The sequence below is a fragment of the Xiphophorus couchianus genome, chromosome 12, assembly GCF_001444195.1.
Source record: "Xiphophorus couchianus chromosome 12, X_couchianus-1.0, whole genome shotgun sequence".
Classification (NCBI taxonomy): domain Eukaryota; kingdom Metazoa; phylum Chordata; class Actinopteri; order Cyprinodontiformes; family Poeciliidae; genus Xiphophorus; species Xiphophorus couchianus.
This window is the reverse complement of record NC_040239.1, coordinates 13,800,200-13,827,552: the sequence shown is the minus strand read 5'-3', so window position 1 is coordinate 13,827,552 and position 27,353 is coordinate 13,800,200. Positions and strand designations below refer to the sequence as shown.

Here is a 27,353-nt window from a genome sequence, read left to right as displayed (position 1 = left end):
TGAGATAATGCATTAAGGCTTTAATTAGAGTCACAATTTATTTTACAAGAGCAACCGTGACATTGCATTAAATTGCACAAATAAAGTTGAAATAAAGTAAAAGTTTACATTAGTATAAAACTCTGAGCTGATTAGAGTATCAGATACATCAAACTGCCTCTGACTTTGGTAAATTAGTCATGAAACGAGAATATAGATCATAAAAGCTGCTCTGGATATCGATTATTTCAGTTTAACTGAAACATTAATAAATTCAACTTGTGAGTTTTAAAATGTGAATAAATGTTCACAACTCATGAAAAATGTGGTTAATTAAATATTCTGAAGGGACTTGAGCACCTAGAGATGTGAGTGAACTGAAACATTTCTCCAACTGATGCTTGGATTAGGCCGTTTGGGAGTTCTTAAATTAATTCAATGGAGATAAATTAATTCCTGAAATGTCTCAGTGGGTGATTTTTTAAAAATGAATTTCCCTAGAGAGCCAAGAAATGGTCACCAAACACAAAGTAGGAGGGAGTCGATGTGGTCGGGTTCCTGAAGCCGTCTGATTGGTTGGCGGCGGCGGCGGCGGCGGCGCTCACAGCTTGGCGTAGTCTTTCAGGATGACCTCCAGCTTCTGACTCAGCATGATGTTCCCTCTCACCTTCAGCTTGCCGGAGAAGAACGCCTAACAAGAAAAACAAACGTTTATTTTGCAGCATTTGTCATCAGAGAGCTGAACAGCGTTCAGGAAATTAAGATGAAAGGAGACGAAGATGATCCCTCCGCAGAAGAAAGCTAACCGAGCCTCTGATGAGGATTTTCTTTGCTCTGCTCGGCTGAAATCAATCCAACAACGGGGTTATGATGACCCTGGAAGACAGTTAGCAGCTCCTCTTTCAACTCCGTCAGCTAATCTTCCCCCAGCTGCTCCTTTCATCACCGCAGAGAGAGGAGAAGACCCGCCTCAGGGATCTCCAGCCCTCCGACTTTCAATAAAGACGAACGCAGGCGGCCTGAGATCAATAAGCAGAGCTCCAGGAAGCGCATGAATTCTGCGCGGTGACGGCCACTCCCACTGACAGATGGGATGCCACGGACATAACAAGCAGCGGCGATTGATTGTCTGCGCTGAGGACTCTCCGAGAGATCACCGCTTCCATATTTTATCTGACGAGACGAGATCAAACAGGACGTCGTTATGGATCGAAGGGAGCCTCTAAGGAACTTTCCCCGTAATGAGAATGTACAGGAAGTGGTTCGCCGTCGCAGCGGCCGTTTGAAACGGGAGGCGATTACTAAATGCGAGGCAGAAGTTTCCCAGACGGCGGCGGAGGAGTTTCAAAGACGTTACCTTCTGAGGTTGAAGCTTCCCCGTCACCACCTCCATGAAGTCCTCGTCTGACAGAGTGAAGGTCACGTCGACCTTCCCGCCGGGCGGCCCTCTGAGCACAGAGCCGCTGCCGTTCTTCAGATCAATGGCTGCAGGGGAACGGAGGCAAACACAGACAAGAAGACGGATTAAAAGACAAAAAGCTCCACTTTCCATCGACTCGTTTAGTCCTCAAATTCCAGCACGAAACGTAAAAACTAATCCTGGTTTTAAACGTCGACATCAGTGAAATCAACTTAACTTGGATCAAAAAGTGACAATTTTAATCTCGGTTCTCTTTTGTTCACATCTGTCGCCATTTAGTGCAATCCGATGAACCAACCAACTTTCCGTCCTCTCTTACATCACAGAGTTATCTGAAAACATGACGGTCCATGAACAATCCTCTCTAACCTCGTCTCCTAGCTTGTCCATTAGCAAAGCAAACAGGACGGCGCTTAGAGCCGATCCTTGAGAGGAACGTTGATGTCAACCAACAGGGTTTTGTTTATGGGAGTAGCAATGGAAGGAGACGTTTATGGATCGATTTTATAGTTCATTCAACAACGGGAGCAAAAAGTATCGTCACAAGATCATAAGGCGAAGGATAGTAAAAAGAAAGCACAACTAATAGAAACAGTGTTTTGTGGAGCAACTTCTGTAGAACAATCAGTTTGGATACGTAGTCAAAACCAGAAGTAGTGGGATTGTGATGTGCTTCAATTACAGACTTATTCACAAGAATGACGTAAAAGCCAGATAAAATGCAAAAATGAACGTTCAGACTGCAGACGCTTTGAAAACAATCAGATCTGAATTAGAAGAGGCTGAAATTTGAAATAGATCGTATTTAGGACTGCTGTGAAAAAGTCGATTATACAGCTCTGGAAAAAAATAAGACTTAAATCTGAAAGAATCTGTGGAGGAAGCTGAAGATTAGCTTCCTCCACAGGAAGCTAATCCTGTGGAGGAAGCTGTGAGGTTGGAAGGGAAGGAGGCCTTCCAACCTCACAGAGTTTCCGGTAGAAATAATTATGCAAAAAGTTGTTCAGCAGTTATAGGAAGAGTTAGATTTTTTTTTTTCCATTGATTATTGAGGGAATTTTATATTCCAATGAAAATAAAAACAGAAAATATGTATATTAAATATATATATTATATAATATAAATGTATTCTTCAATTTTAGTGTTATATTATTTTTTAAGTGATGTCCGTCTAATTTTCTACTATCGTTTTTGCTGAGTGATAACGAAAAACGTTTGTGTCCATGTAACTTACTCCACTCTGCAGCTTTCTCGCCGTCCTTGGTGATCTCCCAGCCGAACACGGCGTTCACCTTCTTGACCAGCTCTGAGCCCAGGCCTTTAACGCGCCGCCCGATCTCTGCAAACACCAGGTCGCTCTGCAGGCCTCCTCCCTGCAGCAGGAGGAGAAAAGGCAGAAAATATACATCCATTTTGTCTAAATCAAAGGTGCTCAGTGGTGGGAGGCTTGTGGAGGGAAAATGCACACATCAAACAACCTGCGAAAGCCCTTTTTGCAATTTGTAAAAAAAGATTTTTTGAGTTAGACCTCCTCATTATGTTGCATAACATCCATCCATCCATCCATCCATCCATCTTCTTCCGCTTATCCGAGGTCGGGTCGCGGGGGTAGCAGCTTCAGAAGGGAGGCCCAGACTTCCCTCTCCCCAGCCACTTCTTCCAGCTCTTTCGGGGGAATCCCGAGGCGTTCCCAGGCCAGCCGAGAGACATAGTCCCTCCAGCGTGTCCTGGGTCTTCCCCGGGGCCTCCTCCCGGTGGGACGTGCCCGGAACACCTCACCAGGGAGGCGTCCAGGAGGCATCCTGACCAGATGCCCAAGCCACCTCAACTGGCTCCTCTCGATGTGAAGGAGCAGCGGCTCTACTCTGAGTCCCTCCCGGATGACTGAGCTTCTCACCCTATCTCTAAGGGAGAGCCCAGCCACCCTACGGAGAAAACCCATTTCGGCCGCTTGTATCCGCGATCTCGTTCTTTCGGTCATGACCCAAAGCTCATGACCATAGATGAGGGTAGGAACGTAGATCGACCGGTAAATCGAGAGCTTCGCTTTTTGGCTCAGCTCTCTCTTCACCACGACGGACCGGTACAGCGCCCGCTTGACAGCAGACGCTGCGCCAATCCGCCTGTCGATCTCCCGCTCCCTTCTTCCCCCATTCGTGAACAAGATCCCGAGATACTTAAACTCCTCCACTTGGGGCAGGACACCCCCCCTGACCCGGAGAAGGCACTCTACCCTTTTCCGGCTCAAGACCATGGCCTCGGATTTGGAGGCACTGATCCCCATCCCGGCCGCTTCACACTCGGCTGCGAACCGATCCAGCGAGAGCTGCAGATCACGATCTGATGAAGCATAACATGTTGCATAACATAAAATCCGAATAGCAAAGTCCAAGCAGACATCGAATTTTCCCTGCAATCACAGACAACATTTCTCTCGCTTGAATCTGGATGGTTAACATCTCAATAAAAACCTGAACTGAGCTTCATTTGCTCACTTTGATGCCCCTAAATGAACGAGGCGACATTAAGCAGTTTTTTTTTAATTTGCTGAATAAAAAGGCCACTGTGAACGCCGCTGTCCGCCCACTTTGAGAATGGAAAGAAATGAGGCCACCAAAAAAAAAAAATGTAATAAAGGAATTACAGTGGAATAATTGACAGTGAGGGTAGTTTTTTTTTTTTTTCGTTCCCAGACTTCATGTACCTGAGGGAGAATTTCAGGAGAAGCTTCTGACATGCCGTGCAAATCCACGTAGCCCCCAGCCAGAGCGACGTCACCCGTCTCCTTCACCTGCATGAAAGACACGAGAGCTCATCAGAAGAACAGGCGGCTTGGGCTCATTTCTTCACCGCAGCTCGTGATGAGGGTGTAATCCTCGCTGCCGCTAAAGAAAAGAAAAAAAAAAAAGAGACAGACTCACTTTACACTGGATGTGGATCCGGCTGCCCTCCTTCCACATCTCGGTCTGCAGCGACTGACCCGGAAATACGGGCTTCGCAAAGCGGACCTGAAAGAGCAGCGAGAAGGGAGAGGACACACAACTACAGAATTACATGGATGAAAAAAAATCGGATATGGGTTGCATTAAGGGGGAAAAAATCGTAATTCAGTCACTTGAGGCTGCTGCGTGAACGTAGCCTAACAGATATTCCTCCAGGATTCTCCTGCTTTTAGCTACATTCATCTTCCTATCGACTCTAAACATTTCCCCATCTCTACCTTATGTCCATATTTTGTTTCATTTGCAACAATTCAGTGCTGTAATAAACCTGCAGGCAGAAACAGAGCTACTCTTAACACTTTCACCAAATCTCATGTGGAAACTATGTGATGATTCTTCGCAGCCAACGGAAGCAGCAATGTAGACATTTGATCTGAAACCCCAGAGAGGTAACGCTCACCTTTATGGCCTTGAACTTCGCCGGGTCGTTGTCGGCGAAGCGCTTGAGGACGTGTCTCGCCGCGAAGCCGAACGAACACAAGCCGTGCAGGATGGGAGCCCTGAAGCCTGAACAAACAGCATTTTTAAACACAGCATGAGCAAGAATAAATGAGATAAAGACACATCGTTTGCGTAAGAAGAAAAAAAAAACCAAAAGAAGACAGGGAGTCCGCACTGAACAGCATTTCGTCTTGTTCTGCTCTCACCTCCCATGGCGGCGAAGTCGGGGTCTATGTGCAGCGGGTTCCAGTCTCCGCTCAGACGGTACAAGGCGGCCTGTATCCGCAGGGGGAGCAGACATTGTTTAGATTTATATCTTATTCATAACTTCTTGTGGGATAAAATTAAATTATCATAAAGACACCTAAAATAAGAATGCCTTTGAGGTGACACAGATGCAGTCATTTAAAAATGCTTGGGGGATTTCTCTTTTCTTTCTGCTACTTTCCACGGCCTCTTGCAGTCAGCAATCTCTCTTCTCTGACACAGAACGAAAACCCGCGTTCAAACTCTCCGTCGCCACACATATTCTGACTGGAACTTAATGATTATTGCAGAGAGGAGTAAAAAGAAAATCCAACATGTTCTAGTTTCACCCTTGCATCATCAATTCGGCTGATTTATTCTGCAGCAAAACCCACACAGACGCACTCACTTGGTCTCTTGTGGTTGATTCAATCACCACAGCATCTGGTGCGCGCTTGGGTGCAGGCAGAGGAGCCTGGGGAAATTTAAACAAAGCAAAGGAAAAAAAACTGTTAAATATGATGGAGCATTCAGAACAGTTTTTCATAGCTTTTTATGTGGTCCTCTAGGTTCTAGACTAAACACTAAGTGTGCTTAAATATTATTTTATCAATCAAATCAATGCAATTTTTATCTGTTTACTGCCAAATTATATCAATCAGTCCTTAAGGTTTTTTGAGAATTACCTTGGAAATTCACACAAAATCAACAAATCCCCACACTTTTTTGCACTAATAAATGGGAATTTATTGCAGATTTTTCTCAAAAACTGCCAAAAACTTTCTTACATCTACTAAACAGCTGCCTCAGCCGTAATTGATGTCAGATTATAATCCACAATCTATACAGCGAGTAAAAAGTCACATTTACCATCATAAATAAGTGGAAATATCAAGGCATTAAATTGCAACGTAAAATCTCTTTTAAGTCATCTTTCAGATATTCAGAATTTTCATAACCACTTATGGAAAAACATTTTAAAAAATGTGGTATAAAATGCCACTATGTGCCTGGAAAATACGTGATATCTTTTAAAAGTAGTTTGTGAAGTGTCAGGATCTCTACTTAAAGACCACCGAGAGAAAATATCTACAGTTTTATTAACATTAAGATGCAAACATGAATAACATAACTATTTCCTCTGCAGCCTGTTTAGTGGAAACATACAGTTTTCTGCATAAAATTGTGCTGCTGCAATAAAAGATTGATTTAATGAGTGTGAAGGATACTAAATATGGCAGCGAATTCTGGCACATACTGCTCCTTATTAACTGTGTAAAGTGTCTCAACAATCACTGAAACTTCTTATTATCTACTGACAAGGTTATTACAATATTACTTCTTTGGGTAAAGTTTTAGTATCAAAGAATGTTTTCCACTTTATCCAACTCAGATCTGGACATTTCTCTATAATGGCTGTAATATTTAATTTTTATTACAATAGGTAGCATAGGAGGATCTTTGAATTGTTTTTCTTCCCTTTACTTGATGAAATCTTCATTTTTTGCCATTTTATTTTTTAAAAAGCTTCCATAATTTGTAATGCGGTGTCATATTTCAGAACTGATGAGCCTCTTTACGTTCAAACAAACTGGGACATTTCAACAAGCCTTTTGCTTCCCAGTCTGTTAATTAGCTGTTTCAATCAGAAAAGCCTTTTTTATGACTCTTAAGCAAACATTCAACACAAAGTTCTGACATACTTTAGCTTTGTCTGAGCTTCTCTTTCCTCCGAAGCGTCCGGCTCCAACCACAAACACTGAGAACTGGTTGTAGCACACGAGCTCGTCGCCGTTGTAGGTGTTCACTGCAAAACAGAGCAAACGCTGCCATTTAATATGATAAACCAAAACAAATTTCTGCATAGTTGTCAAGTAGAAGGAAAATAGACATGATGTCACTGCAACATGCAAAATAACCCCAATATAACTTCTCTTTTCACCACAGCTAACAGGTTTAATGTGAGTGAGAACATTTTATTGACATTCTCCCGAGTCAACACACAGAAAAACCCCAGGTTCCACAGTTTCCAGGTTTAAGATGGATTAATTATAGATCAGAAAGGTTTTAAATAACATTCATCTCTGAGGAATTGCCACACAAAAGTATGAGGCATTGCATGTTATTCTGGCCCCTGCAGACACAGACTGTAAATTAACTTTCATTAATTCAGCCTGAGAGGGATCTGTGAGGCCAAAAAATACATTAAACTGAAAAAAACTAATGGATATTGAATAAATACACTGTATGATGAAAACTCTGCGCTGTTAAAGGGTAAATCAAAACTCACCGTCCAGCAGGATGACGGCTCCGGATCCTTTGTCTAGAATGTCTGCCACTGTAGTCTCAGAGGTAAGGGTGCCTGGAGGGACAATTAAACGCTTAACATGAAAATATTTACAATTCTGCAACATCTTGATTCAAAAGAGAACCAGTCAATGTTACATTTCTAAGCTGCTTGTTGATTTCTGCGAGAAAATCAATTATCAGAGCGATCAATCAATTGGAAAAACTGACAGAGTGGCATTATTTTCCATCTCTCTACTAAAATATTCTGGATAAAAAGAGATACTGATGCATGCAGCTGTGGGCTACAGTCTTTGTTAGAAATGCAAAAACAGAGTCACAGCTGGTAAAACTCTTTAAAATCCAGCAGCTGAGTGTAAAAAGAAATGTGATTAAAAGAGTTTCTGAGGAAAAATATAACAACAAAAAGAGCATCAACAAGCTTCTGGGTTCCAAAAAATATTTTAGGCCCAGTTTAAGTCACCTAGAGACCAAACAGGTAATAAAACTACCCTTTTTTTTATTTCTTTATGTGTTTAGGATGTTATCTGAGAAATCAAGCATAAAGCATGTCAAATTAATATGAAAAAATTGTATTTATTAAGTAGGAATAGACCTTTAGGCTGTAGAATCTAAAAAATATACACAAAGTTCAGACATTTGGATATTTAAAATATTATCCAGTTCCAATATAAAGCATTTAAAAAATAATTATTATGCTACGGCTTGAAAATGATCTTAAAACAACAATATCATTGTTTATCACAATAATTTCTGGGACAATTTCTCATCCAGTAAAATGTAAAAGAACTAACTGCTTATTATTTAAAATATCCAAGAGAATAATATGTTATTTTATAAGCCTGAGTAAATGACACTGAAAGAGCGTTTACTTCCTTTCATGATGAACTACCACCCTAATTTACCACTGCGTAGAATCAGGGGGTAAATACCTGAAGTAGGCAGAGGTTTGTAAAGCTCCAGATACTGCTCTCCATGCAAAACCTGAAACAACACAACAGCTGTGACACACATTCACCAGAAAGTCTCGCAGCCTCATTAGCATTAGCAGTGTACTATTTACTCTTCTTCTGTGTGCAAGGCTGTGTGAAATACCCCATATGGACATAAATCTGCATCAACATATTTACAAACAGCAAAGTTGTGTGTAAACTTAGATATGTGCAAGATCGCAAGGCGGATATCCTGGAGAGTAATCTGCACGTTTCCTGACCTGTGTGAAGTCTATGCTGAGTCCAGGGATGGAGCTGAGGCCGCCGCCCATTATGGTGGCCTGCGAGGGGATGACCCCGAACGTGGGGAGGCAGCTGAAGTCTTGATGCCCTTCGTACAGGAACCTACGTTAAGATGCAAAGTGTCAGTGAGGTGTGAAAAAGCGCACCAAGACAGAAATAGTTGCACAGATGGCAGAACATGCATGACAATGAAGCAAGCAGAGTTCATGCACTTTTCCCACAGTAAAATTCAAGCACTTCTCAAGGTGTTTTCAGTCCTTTCCAGCATCACATTTTGGAGATATGAGCAACACAAATGTACAAGACAGTTTCAGTTCAGCATTATATTTATTACTCCTATTAATAATTCTGCAGCAGCGAAAAGGTAAACTAACATATAGCAACACTTTACGTTTTGAAATGGCCCAAGAAGAAAAAATCCCTAAATTTCAGCCTTTTTTATCACCTACATGCAATAATAACCAATTTTGCCATTTTGAATAATAACTATACAGAAATAATCCGAATAAATCATGGGTAAACACTATATTATTATTATTATTAATCTTATTACTTTCTATATTGTTTTTAACACTTCAAAACTTTTAGCTGTTACTCCTGAATTTCCTCTTTGCGGGACAATAAAGGCTGTTTCTTCTAACTGACCTTCTTGCTAAAAATTAAATGCCTGCACACAACAAAATACAGTTGAAACCAGATATCTAAATACGCCAAATAAAACAATACAAACTTCTTTTTTTTTCTCACTGTCTGAAGATAAATCCCACCAAACTTCTCTTGTTTCAGGACAGGTAGAATTACAAAAAGTATATCTATTTGGAAAATGCCAGAAAATGTAGCAAAAACATTTTTTTGAAATTTTTTCTTTTGTGTAACTTTCCTTGAATTCAAAAGTTAACATACATTTTGTCAGTATCTGGGATGACTGCCTTTTAATGCAGTTTTGAACAGTCAAAAACTTTTGGGTCTCTCACAACAACTTGTTAGTTTTTTGGCACACAAACAAAAAGCAGGTGAATACCTGAGGCTGTCCGGATCTTTGGTGGACATGCCGACTCCCAGCGCATAGAGGATACACTGGTTAGAGGTGAAGCTGAACGAGGTTGATGGTAGTTTTTGTCCGATAGCGTCCGCCTGAAGAACAAAATTATTATTATTCAGTTACCTCTCAGATCCCCTTTTTCTTCTACTTCACAATTATGCACCAACATTCATATAAAATTTAATTTAATGTGTTTAATAAAACACATTAAAATCTGTGATTCGAATGTAGGAAAATGCAGAAAAACTCTGTTCTCCTTCTCAAACTAAGCCAAATAAAACAGAACCCTCAGATTCTCCTGCCAACGACTAATATTAAAAATCAACCACTAGTCATCTCAGTATTCATGCCAACTTTAGTTGTGTGTCCCCAAAGGACAACTGCTTTTGCAGCAAGCGAAAATACCATGCATGTGTAAGACGTAACAAAATTTACAGAGTATATTCATAATGAAAAGACTGGAAGAAAGTGAGAGGCAAAAATAAACAAATTATATAATCCTTATGAATCAGTAAGGAGTTAAAATATTAAATTGGAGTAAATAAAAGAATTTCATCTGGTTATTTTAATCCTTTGCATTCTTAAGAAATAGGTGTGATGAAGATGGAGTTTCTTAATCTCTTGTAACAGATTAAGAAACAGAATAAATAAATAAAAAATACACACCAAGTGTTTGCTACAAAAAGGAAATAATACGACCACTAGCTAAACATAGTAAACTATGGTGAAAGATTAACACTTCCTGTTTTCAGTGAATAACACTTTTATATTCAGTAGTCGATGAATTTCATTCATCGTGTGTTTTTGGCAGTCCTAGAGCCTGCGGGGCGGAGGGTGGTCTCTGAAAGCAAGAGAGAATCAGCAGCTCAGGGCTGCGCTCCAGGCCCGGATCAGGCTGAGCTTTGTGAGAGATCAGCACAATCACACAACGAGTGGAGAGAGGCGGCCAAGAATTGAGCCAACTTCGATTTGTGTTTGCATCGGAGGCACCGGGAGGCCTGAAAACAGGCACAAACTCCTGAGCGGAACAGTAATTAACCGTTAATGATACTGAGCAACAAAAGCCGTCCTAAAGATCAATGAGGTGAGGCGATCCGCCGGGTCGGACATGTTCTCAAACCGTCAACAACCGCAGTTTTAGCACATCTGGCAGAACCTCAGGTCATTAACTTCCAGCTCCAGAACAAGTAAAAAAAACAAACATGTTTCTGTTTTTATTCTTAGCATCATATTCCACAAATAATAAATTTAGTGGCTGGATTTGAAACGTAGTCTTATTTGTCACAGGCTAAGTGACAAATAAGACTTGAATATTTTCACCCTAAAAAAAAAACATAACTATTTATTGGTGCCGGAAATTTAATTAGCTAATTTAACCACTGTACATAAAACTTGTATAATTTTTCTTTTTAATGTACACTAAAGTCTAGAGCCAGAACGTTTGTATTCACATGTTTCTGGATCATCCATGTGGTAATCGAGTCCCACCACTAAGCCACATCCACAAACAACAACAACTGATTTAATCAGTAAATATCTTTGTTGTTGAGCTCATATGGGTTTTTTTATTTAATAACTTAGCAGCAAAAACACTTTTTGAATTGAAAATGTTCATTTTGGCAATATTTAGCTTTCAATTAAAATACGACTCATTTAAATTAATGAATTAAAGACCTAGCAATTAATTCGATTAAAGACTTTAATCAAATCCCACCACTAATATTTACTAATTAAGTACTTTCTGAAGGCAACTGGTTAAATCCATTGCTGGATTTAGACATGTTTTGCCATCTCCAACTGGTTTTTCTCCATTATTCACCCGTTTTCAGCAACATTCATTTCCCCCCCATCAGCTCTGATCATCCCTGCTGAACAAAAGCTTCCCCACAGCATGACGCCGGCACCACATGTAGCGTTTTTTCATGCAATCTTATTTCATACTAGCTGCTTCTTGGTCTTCATGAAGCTGCCTGTTCTCTAACAAACCTCTAGAGTCCTTCACAAAACATACAGATAGACTTTCTACAAATTAGACGAAGTCAATTTGTTGCAATAGAGAGGGGATGGATTACAAATGGATGCCATACTTTGAGAATTTTTACTTGCAAAAAGCTGTCAGTACTAATTTTCCTTCAGCTTCACAATTATGAGTCACTGGAGAAACCCAATAAACATCATTAAAGATTTATAAACTTCCTTTTATTTATGATACTAGATTATTATGTTCTCCTGCACTCAAAATTTCCTATCATGCATTTTCTGGAAATTAAGAAAATGTTTAAGCTTTGAACTGAACCCAAGCAGTTAAACTCAAGCCTCCATTAAAGAAAAGAGAAGAGATTTTTAAAAAGAGGCTATGAATCAATTCCATTCTAGTCTGACTATTTTGGTTGGTTTTTAGTTGCTTCTTAAGTTATTGAGATAAAATCTTGGCTTACAAATACAAAAAGGAGGAAAAGAACAAAAAATGAGAAATGAAGGCTCCTACAGTAAATACATTGTTACAAAAACAAACAAACAAAAACACCAGGAAGAAGACATGACCTACAACAGTCATGTGTTAACAACTCTTAGGAATAGTGGCCAAATATAGTCTGATTAGATCAAATAAAACTATAGGAAAAGGGTGAAGATGATGAAGATTTGAAATTTGCCAAATATAAGAATTAGATTAACTGCCATTCATCTGCCTGCATTCATATTCCACGGTTTCCCCCAATGTATTATAAGCCTGGCGGGCCACCAGGCTTTACTTGTGCCCCCACCAAGCTAAGCATTGCTTATTTATTTAAGTTTTTTCTTAAATGTTTGCATTTTAAGACTTTGTAGTCGGTGTCTAAAATGGGAAAGGTCACTTCATTAGTTTGGCAGTACTTCCGATATTCAAAACAATAAACTAATAATAATCAATATTGATAGGTATGGAGCCATATCGTCCAGCTATAGCTGCAGCATTGAAAATTAAGCCAAGAGAAAACAGTGTTGATAGGAGCTAACTAACTCAGTTCAGTGAAAATGTTGTGCCGATTCTTTATGTTGCTCCAGAAAGTTGTTTTAATCTTTTGCCCAATCCTTGTTTATAGTGGGGGCGGGGGAGAGAAACTAAATAAAATGTCACCCAGGAGCAAATTTCTGAATAAGAAATTATGAATAATGGAATCAAGTTAATGATTTTTATGTTTAATTAAAAAGTGTGTATTTAATTGATATGACTCCCACTTCTCTGTCTCCCCCAGACAAAAACTCGACGGCCCTCAGGCTCATGTTACAGTGCTAATTGAATGCTTAATGTCCAACACCACAGAGTGTGCTAAAACCTAAAATATGGAAATATCCACTTTAGAAAGAGAATGAATTAAATAAGAGTTGGAAATTGACTGCAGCGGCTCATTCATATCAGAGTTATTAAACGTGAGAAACGTATAGCATTATCACACCTCTGTGGAAACATTACAGTCACAGCTCTCCTGCTGCAGCTGATTTGTCATATTAATGATGGCAGAGCCTCAGCTTAAAACGATCCTGCTTGGCAGAGTGGTGCGATTCCCTCTGCATAATATCACCTCTCAGTTGGTCAGAAATCACCATAAAGCCCGGCCTCCGGAGGCTCGCTTTTAATTAAAACTGCATTAAAATGCAGATGTTGGAAATGGCGTTGTTTCAGAACTGTTCCCACACTCCTTTTTGATTTCATTTTATATGCTTTCATGTGTTCACACAGAGATTAATCTCACTGCCTCTTGAGAATATCGGGGAAAGAAGAAAAAGGAAAAATCACAATCAAATGAACATTATGCTGCTTTTTTTTTTTCTAAAGGTGGTTCAATGTTTTATTCAAAACTGCAAATATTGTGATATAATAGTTCACTACTTAGCAAGCTGATCTCTAAAAATCTAGTTACATAAAGGTTATTTTCTCTACATTATTCCTCCGTTTTTAGATTCCCTGCATCAATTTGAACTTATACTGATATTCTCTATTGTGCGATTGTTTGAATAGACAGTGTTATTACAGTTCCTTATAAAAGTATTCACTCATATTTTGTCACATTACACCACTGCAGAGTTGAGCGATATGGACTTAGAAGTTTATCACAATGTTTTGTGGTACTATTGTGATAACGATAAAAAGGATAAAAAGTACTACAAACTTTTACTACAAAGCCTACATGGCAAAAGGTTCTGACATCTCTGCATTAAGCTCAAAACTTCAGTGTAGTTTACTGAAGTTTTATGCAACAGAACAGAATAATAATGTGTAATTGTGACAACTTCCAAAAAAATATTCTTTGGAAGTTGTCTGTTTTTTTTGCACTGCTGAATCCAAAAATGACATCCCTTATTCTCACTCATCCAGAAAAGATTTTAGAAGAAGAAAAATGTGTATTAATTAAATGTTACAAACTTGGATTTCTGTAGATTGAATAATAAACACTGATAAGGTTTAGTACATATAAACTCAACATTACGTCTTCATTGTACAAAATTCTCCTTTTCTTTTCTCTCCTGCTGCTCTTCACTCATTGATCCCAGATTCTCAGGAAACCGATCCATATGTGAGAACAAGTCATGCATCTTGATGCTCATGTTGCATCTGTAGTTCAGAAAGTTGACCTGATTGAGCAAAACCAATGTGATTTTTGGATTCGGCACATCAAAATTACCCTACACCAGTTGAAAAACTCCAGGCAATGTTTTGGCTGTTGCACAGTGTTATCTATGTTAAATAAGTACTAATACTGAAATTTAGTGGTGTCTTTATAACAAGGAAAATATGACATTGCCACAATTGGAGATTCTTAATATCCTCTTTTGCACTGATGGGTCCACTCTACATATTTTATTAGTTGTAATAATAAGTAACCTTTTCACCGTTTACAAGTATCAACATCTGCATTAAACCATAGAAGTACATTTAATTATTAGGCTGTTTTAGTTGATAAGAGATTCATCCAGAGAGTTTGTAGCCTCTGAATTGCATAACAGCATTAAACTGAAAAGCATCTGTAATATTTTACATGCCATGTTGTGAAAGCAGCACAGAAACAATTCTGAATAATACAAAAGAGTTATTTGAACCGGAAACTACAGTCTGTAATTATCATGCGGCCTCTCTGAAACTGTGCAACCTTTTTACTGCCCTTACATCCTCCTTCAAACATCTAAACACATAAAACCATTTAGTGCTGGTAAGACAGTTGTGCACTTGGAGAGGAGCATGTCATAAAATCAACACAAGCACAGCGGCAGCACAGCTTGGTGTAACTTAAGCAATGCGTTGCACAGCAAGGACAAGAATGCAAATGCAACTAGCGGAGCTGCACACACTGTCACACACCAACTCACGCATGCAGTCTAATGAAGACACAATGGGGATGTTTATCTTCAGGCTACAGTGAGACTCTCTTCCAAATCCCAAGCAGGCAGCAGAAACAAAGTGAGGAGGACCGAGATACCAGAGAGAGACGGAAACATTTTAGGAACAATGCTATAAAATCTTTGGATGAGCACGGCGAGGGCTTCTCATCCACCGCAGGATTTTAAAAAAAGATCAGATTTTTTTTTTTTTTTTTTTTAACTCACCCCGTTTAGCCTCTGTTATAGTTCCAGTGAGCATTTCTGCAGTCTTCATGCTGCACTGAACCCAAAAATTGAAATTTTTCATCGTATAAATTATTCTGATGACAGTTTTTCTAATAAACTAAACTCCATTGGAGAGGATGATTTTAATGCAGTTATTTATTTTAAGTTTGAACGTGACTATTGCATGCTATGAGTGTGAGGCGGCTGCTGTCCTTGTGGATAATCATTGCACATGGTGTGATTTTACTGTAGTGCTAATCTTTTATTTAAGCAACTCTGCAATGTGAGCTGTCACAGATTCAGCGTCCGCAGTTCAGCGAGTGGGAACACAGAAACGTGAACAAACACCTACTGAGGGGAGATACTCTGCTGTCCGCAGTCATCTTTTTAAAAAGCTAATCTGAGCAGACGCTTGTCTAGTGTGTCGACTTTTCAGATTTACGGGGGATATCAACCTTCCTGCAGTATGTATGTTGTAGGAGCTTTGCTAAAGAGGGAATTATCATCCCTGACTTTATGCTGTGTGGGTTTATTACAGAGTCATGAGATGCAACGTCTGAAAGAGTCAGAGAGCTTACAGCCGCGTACTTTCAGAAGTCACTATGTCCTTTGTTGTCACACCCACAGGCCACAGGGTAAAACCCTAAAGCTCCTCGTAAGTGCAGCCAACATAAGAAGAAACAAAATGCAAGCAGAGGTCACCATGGGCGTCTGAACAATGAAACAAGCAGAGCAAAAATGAGGGAGCACACTTTATGTTTTTGACTTTTGGATCATTTCTAGAGGTCTAAATTATACTTTGACTAACGAAGTAAATGTGAAATATTGAAATAATTGCACAATTGTAATCCTATAGAGAGTTTGGATGGAGAAACCTGAAAACAAAAGTTATTTCAAAACTTCCTTTGATAATTTTTTTAATTTATGAACCGTTGGTCCAGTTCAAAACCCTGATTTAAGATTGCATACTGGTCGAAAAAGATTTTTTAATTGGGTGTTTTTGTGTTCCCAATCAGAAACGGAAAAATAACCCCACTGAGGGTTAAAGTATTGAAGCCAAACTCTGATGTGGCAAATCATAGTAGAAGATTTTCTATTTAAAATAATTTCAAGGAAAAAAAAAAGCTAGAAGTTGTTTTTGGAAATTTGGATTTTGAACTTTTAGGAAACAGTAATTTCCGAAACAAACAACATATCTTTCTTGTCTTAATCAAAAGTTGAAAATCACAAAAGCATTTTCCATATTTTTCCAGCTTCTTCAAACACCTTGACTGTGATTTCAAACTCTTTTCTGATGATTTCCATGTGGCCTTCAATTGACTCAGCAAATAACGTGTGACCATGTGAAGTACTGACAATAACAAACCAAAATAAATGCTCAGCTCCTCAAATTAGCAATTTATTTATAATTATTGTTACCCAGTTATATATTTTCTTTTTACTAAAAGAAAGTTTAGCTTTTTCAACATCCTACAAAAAAATAAATCAAGGTTTTACTCATGTATATAGATAAAAATAAATTATAAAAATAGATAAAATTATGTTGTGCATATTCAGAATATTAAATATGACGAGACTGAACTGGAAATTAACAAAATGCCCGTCATAGTGCCACTCCAAAGGGAAAAAAATCTTCCTGTAATAGTTTTTACTTTAATTTTAAAATGACTAGCATTATTTAACTGTTTGCATTAGACTTGAATATTATTTGTAAAATATGATCCAGACTAGAAAACTATATTTCCCCTTTAAGTCTGAGGCATCTAGTGCTTCAACTATGTTTCAGATTTCCTAAAATAAGCCCACCATGAAGTTCTCAGCTTGCTGAATCCAAACATTATTCATAACCCGACAACAGGGTGGAAAAATGTTTACAACAGGGATAAAGAGGGAAGTACGATGAAATTAAATTCAGCAATCTTTAGCCCAGTGTAGAAGAAAAACGAAGCAGAAATTGCATCTTAACTTACAGGATTAAACCCTGATCCTGTTGCTCCGGAGGCGGCAGCTGCTGCTGGATTTGCACCAACTTCTCCATCTGACTCCACTTGAGACAGCACACTCACAACTGAATGCAGAGATTCTGCAAAAAGACAAGAAAGAAAGAAAAATACAGAACAAGAGAAGAAACTCTGAGCCTTTATCATTAAAACGGTAGAAAGTTTTAATAATGATGAGCTGCATCTTCTTGCACTGTAATATGATCTAACGTTCGGCTGGCAACGTACAACTACTCTGTCCATATTACACATCGCAAAAACTGGAAAAAAAAACTTGCTGATGTAAGATGTATATTTCCCAAACAGAGAAAAGAGCAGAGAGTGACACTAATCTTCTCAATTAGCTTTTACCATCAATCACCAGATATAAATAAAACTTGCTCCCAAGGTTGTCGAGTACAACTTAATGTAGTAATTTTTTAATATTAAAAATATAAGGTATATGCATCTCGGTCGCTTGAGTTCTGATTTGTTCTTTTTGTGGACTTTTACTCATTGATTGGTTCAGGAGTTGCTTTTTTGAACAATTTTTCCCTCTGGTTTTGTATTCTGTGCACCTGGAAGTATTTTTGCTCTTACTTTTTTTTTACTGATTAGCATCTTAAGCACTCAAAATATACCTGAACTTTCAGGTGAATTAGCAGTGCTTGCTAACAGCTGATGGTGTATATAATGACATGTTACTGTGGAAAAGTGCCCAGAAACTGAGCTGGTAGAATTTCATGGCATTTCAGTAACACTTTCTTCAGTCAGAAGCCTCTTCGGGCAGCAAGACTGACTGCTACTGGAGATCCTTGAAGCATTTCCGACAACAACTCCTTGAAGATTCTTAGATGATATGAGTTACTGCAATGTTTAATTTTCCTTTGGGATAAAGAAAGTATTTTTAAATTGAATTTAATTAATTTTGTCTAAAACTCACCATAACTGAATTCAGATTTTGCAGAGTTTCACAAGAAACAAAACAACTTACTGATGTTTTTTTTTTTGTTGAGAACAGTAAATTTTATATATTTCAAATGAACCAAGCTGATTTTTTATATGTTGAATTAACCACTAGACTCAATGACTAAATCATTAAAGAAACTATGAGCTTCAGGAGTGATGAATGTAATAAAACTGCAACTCTGATTACAAGAAAAATACTTTTACCAAAAGTTATATGGAACATTTTCCTGTATAGATTCTTTTATACTTTAAAAAAGTAAAAAACTTTACTTTTAAATGGCATTTAGAAACAAAATACCATTTAAAACTTAAGATCAAACTCCATACTAATCCAAATAAAGGTTTTATATAACTTTGTGAAAAATAATAATTCTATATCAGCAACATAAATGAATAACCAATTTTACATTTTAAAATAGTGTTTATTTTAATTTGATATCGTGAAAACACACAAGCAGTTTAATTAACAATACCAGTCTAGATGTAGCTTGAAAAAAGATCCAAAAAATTTCTCATTGTTATATTTATTAGTTTCTTCTTTACATTGTCTGAATTTGGAGTGTAAAGATTTAAATACCTATGCATACGCAGATAACATGAACACAACAAGGCAATCCCAGAGAACAGAGGAAGCAGAATCTGAGGGAAGACTAAAGCCGCTCATTACCATCAATCAGTGGCAAGTGGTTACCGAACACAGGCAGCAACAAGTCTTCGCATTAAGCTACAAATGAGGAGGCACAACAAAGCCATGCTAATGAGAGCTGCTCACACCCTGTGGGAAAACCACCTCCGTTCGGTTAACGTCAACCCCCAGCGGCCCCCAACTTAACATCTGAGAGAACAGAGACGGCCGGAGGAGGCGTAGAGAAATAATAATCAGTGTTGGACAACCTCCCTGTTTTCATCAGACCTTTCCAGGAAAATTGCACTTGTTCAGATTGAACATTGCTTTCACCTTGACTTTCTCCCTTTCTTTGTGAGACCTTTAACAGTACTTCTTGCTTTTTTGTTGAAGCCCATTAACAGTAATTACTAGTGTAAAGGGTCACCTTTAAAATTTGTTTAATAATCTGAAAGAACAAAAACCATCTATGAAGGGAAAATGCTTCTTCACAGTACAGTATACATGTGTACTAATAAAAAATATTGTAGCATATAATTGGCCTCAGGTATCACTGACCTTGTATATTAGCTGGCTTGGTGGCATTTTCAAAATCACAGATCGCGTCCCACTGGTCCCGGACCCCCTCAGGAGTCATCGGTTTGTTCCTCTGCCTCACGATCCGGCCCTCAGTTCGCTCCCAGCGTACTGCGCACACGGATACACACAAACGAGGAGAAGGGGGTCACCGCCCGGTAAAAATTCAACGCATACATTACAGCAGAGCCTGGAGCTAATGGATATTCCAAACACATGCAGACATCTCTTCAGGAAAACTACACAGAACTCACATTTACCAATCCAGCCAGCTCCAGCCTGCAAGAACAGGAAATGTGAGAATAAGCCACCACACACTCGAATTAAAGAAGAAAAATTATCTTTTGAAGGCTGTCACTGTCCAGCAGGACAGTTATTTTACCTCGAACAGTCCTCCATTTTCTTGGCATTGTTCATGACAGAGCCAGAGAACCAGAGGGGCGACATACTCAGGCTTCAGAGACGCCACAAGGTCTAAAGACACAAAACACAAACATTTAATACAGAGCAGAGTTGATTTATAGTCCAGGATTCCTATACTAGTACTATACACTGCATAAACCACAGAGATATAGTATATATATACTGTATATATATTTAAATATGCATGTATGTATGAATGGATGGATGGATGGATGATAGAAGCTACATCTGTACATTTTAATCATTGTGTGCAGTATACCATCTCCTTATGTGAACGCTCTTGATACTTACCAGTCCAGTTATCTAAAGTAGGTTTTTATAGTACGCTTATTACTTCTTCTCCAAACAGAAGACAACACAAGGCTGATTGCTTCTATTTTAAGGTTCATATTTTTAATAGTAAAAATAAACAGAATGAGCTGCAAAAATGGAGGAAATTATTTTCCGTAAAAAATCAACTCATATAGACGTTAGAAGCCCAATATAGAGAACTCTTCTAATACCCTTCATCAACTATGAAATATTTACCTTCAGACGCCATACAGTATATGTGCTTAAAATATCTGCACACTGGTGATAAGAGAGGAGGAATTCTGCCTTGCTGCGTTCACCATGTTTGCACCAGGTTGAGTTCTGTTCTTTGTCTTTCAGAAAAGTCTGAGTCAGTGAGCCCGAACATATGGAACCAAGTCATTTACTAAGGTGACGCCATCCTGAGACAGTTGGCACAGCACAGCGTGACAGATGCTACTGCAGACAAGCACGGCATGACAACAAAACCATTCCTGTTTATTCCCCGTGTCAACAGAGCTGTAGTCACAGAGGATGCCCATGAACCAAAAGCATTTACAAACACCATCGTCCTGGTCTTTATGATGCTAAAACACAAGCACAGAGTCTCATTTTTAACTCACTGACTGGTTAAATAACTAGTTTTAAGGTCGTTTTACTAGGCAGCACGTAAATTTCATCTCAGAAAGTTGGATATGATTGAAAAGTACATTTATTTCAGTAATTCAGTTTTATTATGGCTTTCAGCTAAAGGTAACCCAAACTTCTATTTTCCATGAATTCAGACCAAAAAAAAGAAACAAAAAAGGATTTTTAATACAGACAATGCATAGAGCAGTGGCCTCAAACTGCATTCCTAGAGGGTCAGTGTCCTGCAACTTTTAGATGTTCTCCTTGTCCAGCACACTTAAATTCAATGGCTAAACTGCCCCACTAGCATGCAGTCAAGCTCTGCAGATCTCTGCTGATTAACTATTATTGGAGCCAGGTGTGCAGAAACAGAGAGACGCCTTAAAGTTGCAGGACGTCGGCCCTTGACGACTGGAGTTTGAGACCACTGACATACAGGGTGAGGCTTAACAAAGGTCGTTTCTAAAGAAGCTGCATCTGAGCACTAAGCAAACAAATGGAAGATTAAGTGGAAAGACGAAATGCGGTAGAAAAGGGCATACAAGACATATTTGAATTTAATCTTAAGAGATATTTTTTGCTGGACTTATGTAATAATTTTCCTGAGCTGTAAGCCATAACTATCAAAGCTAAGGAAATAAGAGGAATGTATCGATTTTTCTGAATTGAATATATACACAATATACTTTCTTGACTAACTAAAATAAATTAATAAATTAACTTTTAATGATTCATATGTATTGAGGCGTACTATAAAAGCTGTTCCAAGCTTTTTTTCATATTATTGTGGCTAACCAATGCTTTATCGTCATTTCTGTGTAGTAGACATTACAGGCATTAAAGGGTTTAGCCGCTCAACCTCTCCCAGTCAGCTAATCAAGGTTGTTGGCATCAACTAACTCACTCACTCTCTGGTTGCTAGATAAAAATAAAGTAAGCATTTTGTTGACATATGCTAACATTTTCAAAAAAACAAAAGGGTGTGGTTTACATCTATTTTCCTTATATAGACCAATTCAGTGTAGCGATGCCATCTCTGATTACCTGGCGGCATGACGGTCTCCGTGAGGCGGGACCCCGCCACGGGAGCGATTGTGTTGCAATGGATGTTGTACTTGCGTCCCTCGATGGCCAAAGTGTTAGCCAGCCCCAGCAGGCCTAACTTGGCAGCGCTGTAGTTGGCCTGGCCGAAGTTACCATAAATGCCCGCAGCTGACGCAGTCATGATGATTCTGGTCACAGAAAACAAGGCCGAGTTAAAGCACTTTGACAGAAATCGCTGTGTAAGAGCAGGAGACAGCAACAACCCACACACAGTCTCACAGGAAAGATACTTTCCATGCATGCTGAGCATCTTTAAGCACCTAGTCATTGCAAATAAAGAATATGTTCTCTTCAGCAACCGTGAGAGTTTGAAATCCATATTTAGGAGCTCAGGGATGTTTATACATCAAACCCACAGGATATTACTTGTGCGCACAATCTCGTGCAGGCAGTTCAACTCAGCCGAGAAGAAGTAAAAAGGTTAAGCATCAATGCCACATTAACTGCAGGAGACATCTGCAAAACCTCACTGCTTATAAAACAAGTAGTGATCCATAGCATACAGTCTACAACAATGCAATCTCCAAGGGACTGGCAATGACAAAATGCTTTTCACATCAATAGCTATTATGCACAAAGGACATGGAGCACAAATCTTCTGGCATTTACAAAGCAACACTGAGAAAATGCTGCACCAGATAGCTGGTAGAGAGGATAAAGCTGTTCAGTGACAGTATTTCTCCACGCCATCACGGAGACAGAACTGGAGAGTCAGGTGACTGACATTTCGCCTTTTCTTTTTATGTCTCCTCGATATGACTTTTCTTTCAAGTGCACCATAAATTCTTTACTTAGGGTGGCTGCACACAAAGATTGAATTTCAGGCCCGAACATGAAAAATGGAAAACATATAGTCAAACAAAAGAGAATTTAAAATGATTTCTGTCTCTATTAAGAAAAACACCGTAATAGCATTTGTCAACGTATTGATTTAAAACTCGCACAACTATTTTCAACTGCTTTCTGCTAGACTTGGTCAACAGCAGCATGCTGCAGTGCAAAGAAAGTTTCTGCAAAAAAGTTAAGTCAGTGTTTAAAATGTAATATTTCAATTCAAGCAGAGCAGCTTCTATGAACCCATGAAGGGCAACTGCCTCCTACTTTAAGCTAACAACCTTCCTCCGCTAATTATAATCCCAAACAGCCACATCTAAATAGACCTGTCACTGCTAGATGCATTTCTATACATCAGTGCAGGTGTAATTAACATTTATTACTGTTCAGTGGCCATTAGTTGTGTAAGGGAATTCAAAGTGTCTTATAAAAGAAAAGATCGTAACATACAACATAATTAAATGTCTAAGATGCATTTATTGCAACATAAAGGGTATGGTGTGTTAAAAAAACACAAATCAATACAAAGTACTTTTCCTGTGATATATAACAACATATATAATAAACTCTAGAAATATGCCACTCCTGGTAACAGCAACATTTGAGTTCACCTCTTTCTACTCTTCCACAAAATACTACTTGATACTTCATCAAAAAGGAAGAAAAAAAAGGCCCAAAACCTACATTTTTTTTTTCTAATTTACTCTTCTCTATTTAGAGTACAGCAAATAAGACTACATTTATAGTAGAGCTCCTTCAGTGGCAGATTGCTGCATCCCAGGTGCACAAAAGAGCGTTCTCATAGGTCTTTCCTTTGAGACTCCTTGACCATCACTGATCCCAACAAACTAAATAAATCTTTACAACTCGTTTCCACAGTTTTCACCTCTTGTAAACAGTCAGTTGTTTTTATGCACATGTAACAACAAATCTACATAAAGAGATTTTACAGCTGAATTTGTGAAAAGCCTAAAGATTTTTTACATCTTTTGAGATGCATCTGTAGATTACCTAATTACAAACCTTTTGGAGCCAGAATTGTATCTCTCCTGAGCCTGAGTATAAATGTCAACTGGCAGCTGCTTGCTTTGATCCTCACCTGCCAAAATTTTGTTTTTTCATGTGGTTCCAGGCAGCTCGAGTTACCAAGAACGACCCTCTTAAGTGAACTCTATGAATAAGGTCTGAAATGACAACAAGCATAAGAAAAATACTTTTTTTTATCTGTATCCAGGTGACTCATAACTTGAGTTACTGATAAATAAGTAAATAAATAAACAGTATTTTTAATCCAAACAATCTCTTTACCCCAGTCCAAATCGCTGGTTCTGGCAAATGAACGGTCACGAAGTATTCTGGGCAACAAAAAAAAAGCAATGTATGAGCTAACACTTAAAATTCACTTTCACATTATTATAATGGTCCACACTTTAATTACTGCGTTCTAATACCAGAGGATCTCCATAATTATAACTGGGGAATGACTTACCCAGCATTGTTCACAAGAACATCTGAAAAAGAAGAATATTACCAAAATAAATTCTAGAAAAACCACCACTAAAATTCATTTACTGATTACAGCTTTCCAAAATTAAATACAAACCAATTCTTCCAAAGGCATCAAGGGCACTTTGGATCAGCTTCTCTCCATCTTCAACAGAATCTATATACACAAAAGGAAATATAGAGGATTTTAAGACTTGATTATATTAGTTCAGATCTAAATCTCAGCTCCACTGTTTCTGATTGCATTTTCAAAGAGAAAAAAGGAAGAGTTCAAAAATACATAACAAAAACAAACAGAAAAAGCTTTACTTTACTCTATTTTTGACTACAAAAGCAACAATCTGGCAATTAGTTAGCTGATTAGTCATCCTACAACCAATCTGATATTTGTAAAAGAAAAAAAAACAAAAAAAACTAGTAAGACACATGGAAGCCTTGTTTTATTTTTTTCACATAGAAGAAGCACAAAGAAAATAATATGGGGTTCTATCATTATGAAAACTCACTAACAAATTCATCAGAGGGACAAGCTGGAAAAGAAGTCATACAGTTTTTCTGTCTGCTGTCAAATAAACAACATACTACATTTAATAGAAGGAAGGCCATGTTTCTCACCATAGTTTGCCACAGCTTTGCCCCCCTTTGCTCTTATCTCCTCCACCACCTTATCAGCAGCTGCAGAACTTCTTCCACCCCCTTTTGTGTCTGCCCCAAGGTCATTCACTTTATTGCAAAAAAAAAGAAGACAAAGATTAGCAACACAGCGCAAATTGTGCAGTTCTCCAAAGCAGATAACCCTAAGGGAAAATTGAACTAAAGGAGATTCTTGGTCAGAGATGAGAGCAGCGTTCGAAGTCAATATTAAAGGCAGCATTTATTTTTGCCGACAATCGCAGGTGAGTATAAAATTCAATCACAACTGTTGCAATACCTGCAGTGCACATATCTCAAATACCTTATACGGTACAGCTTATCTACATAAGTGTACCTCCACCCACACATAATTTTTTCAGAACTAAAAATGTGAAACAGAGTTCTGGATGATGGAATAATACTATAACATGATATGAAGCTCAAAAAAGTTGATTTTTTTTTTATAATAGAACCTCTTTAAGAATGTTGCTTTTATACATGATCAAAAACAATACAACTAACTGACCAGACATAATAACTGAGACCCTAGGTAATAATGTTTACATTCATGTCATTAGAATGCAAAGCTTGCAGGGCTTTTATTCTGAAAATCTAGCAATTAGTTTAGACTTCATCAATTATTTACCAACTACAGAGGCTCCTCTTGAAGCGAAGGCCAGTGCATATTCTTTGCCAAGACCTGTAGAAAGGAACACAGAAAAATAAAACAAGTTAAGCAAAGTTTTCACCAGACTCAAATACCCAAATCCAGCAGCAAGAGCTGCTTCATGCAGGTGCCCTTTCACACACTTACAGCAGAGTAATAATAGGTCGTTGCGTTATTTGCACTTTGCTCCCCGAGTTTACAAATGAAACAGTCTTATTGGACATAAAATAGCAACATACCTGTTTAATATCTAATCATAACAATTATTTTTTTATATCTGCTAGTAATTTTGCAGATTCGTCCCAACTTTTAGCAATCAGCAAAATATACAGATTTACAACTGGGCGTGTAATATAAAGTAAAATAGCTGTGTGGTGCACAAGCTGCTTTCGTAACTTTTCTCTAGAAAGAGTACCCCAAACAAATGTCAGCCACAGTTAGCCAGTTAGCATCGGAAGCTAAAGCTCTAAATGCCATTTAAAGTGACGGACAACACACGGAGCTGCAGTTTTACCTCCTCCAGCGCCAGTGACAAGCGCCACTCTTCCTTCGAATGACAAAGACATTTCCGTGGACTCTCTGCTTCAGGGACGGACGGTCTCCGACGCTTCACCTGCAGGACTGAATGCTAGAAAGTGACAGTAGTGACAGAGAACTACAACTTCCGCATGAAGAGGGGGAGTCTCAGTCCTGACCAATCAGATACCTCGATTTACTGATGCTGCTATAGCGACGCTTTGTTTCACGTGGAGGCTGTACAGTTTGATGTAATGTCTTAAAACAGTGCTTCTTGTTCTCTAGCGACTTTTAATAATGCCCTTTATGTATTAAACATATGTAATTATTTTACATTTCTTACCAGCGTTTGTTTGTGTATCGTTTGTATTGTTCCCGTTTGATTCATGCCTTCAAACTTCAACACTGAGGGTGATCAACTCAACAAAGATAAATCGTCTTATTATTCTTTGGGTGATGTCTGTGTCATTTCCAAACAGAGACATATTTACTGGGTTAATTAAGACAAATAAATAATTAAATATGTTAAATATAAATATAAAAACAGAGTCTGGCATTTCTTATTACTCTGTTTCAAATAAACAAAAGTATTAGTCAATACATAAAAAATAGAGGGAAGTAACAGTTAGATAAACAACTCAAAAGCTTTCATAATTAATTGATTAAATCAGATGCATCAAGGTCTTTTTAGTACAGAATTTCTTATTAAAATAATATTTACACTTGAAATAACCATTTCGGCAGATGTCTGACTTCCAAGTTTGAAAATGCAAATGCACAGTTTCCAAAATGTTCAGAACTTTTACAATGCATTTTCTAAGTATAACTGGCTTCACAATGCACCCAAACAATACTTAAAAATTCTTTTCTTAAACGTTTATATTGTTACTTTCAAGACATTGCACTTTTTATAGTATTTCAAAGTGAATCAAAATGTCACTTTGAAGGATTCTTTACTAGTTCGATGGGCATGCACTGATTGCCTCTAGAAAATTATTTATGATCTCCTTTTTCTTTTGCATTGTTAGCTTAACTTCAAACTTATTCCTTTAGGCCAACCAGCTGTAAATTTATTCGATTTTTCATTTTTCATGTCAATTTTCATTCACATAGCATGAATTAGAAGAATAAAATCCAATTAATTATCAGTAGCTGACTTCTACTTACTTCTTGATCATGGATTAATCCCATTCCGCTAAACTCGAGTCACTTAGGACTGATGGCTGGTCATACAAAGTATGATTTTAGGAAATCTTTTATCCTGTTAAAAAAAAAAACAGTTTTTTCTCCCCACTGTTGCCACATGCTTATTTAGGATAAAGTATTGCAGTAAAATCAGATGGAC

The 27,353-nt window shown here is 38.2% G+C and overlaps 1 protein-coding gene across 1 annotated transcript; it reads right to left on the bottom strand.

Moving 5' to 3' along the window:
- On the bottom strand, positions 1 to 26,169 carry hsd17b4 (hydroxysteroid (17-beta) dehydrogenase 4). The gene is made up of 25 exons (XM_028033799.1): positions 26,007 to 26,169; positions 25,472 to 25,525; positions 24,808 to 24,915; positions 24,290 to 24,349; positions 24,176 to 24,197; positions 23,995 to 24,041; positions 23,786 to 23,870; positions 21,793 to 21,980; positions 19,787 to 19,878; positions 19,659 to 19,683; positions 19,387 to 19,515; positions 17,226 to 17,338; positions 9,652 to 9,764; positions 8,609 to 8,732; positions 8,328 to 8,379; positions 7,379 to 7,450; positions 6,792 to 6,895; positions 5,498 to 5,563; positions 5,049 to 5,118; positions 4,802 to 4,908; positions 4,321 to 4,407; positions 4,104 to 4,190; positions 2,634 to 2,772; positions 1,337 to 1,464; positions 1 to 670 (listed from the first exon to the last, which is right to left on the bottom strand). The coding sequence occupies exons 1-25, from the start codon at positions 26,056 to 26,058 to the stop codon at positions 581 to 583; spliced, it is 2,214 nt and encodes a 737-aa protein (XP_027889600.1). The 5' UTR covers positions 26,059 to 26,169; the 3' UTR covers positions 1 to 580.
- Between the last annotated feature and the right edge of the window lie 1,184 nt (positions 26,170 to 27,353).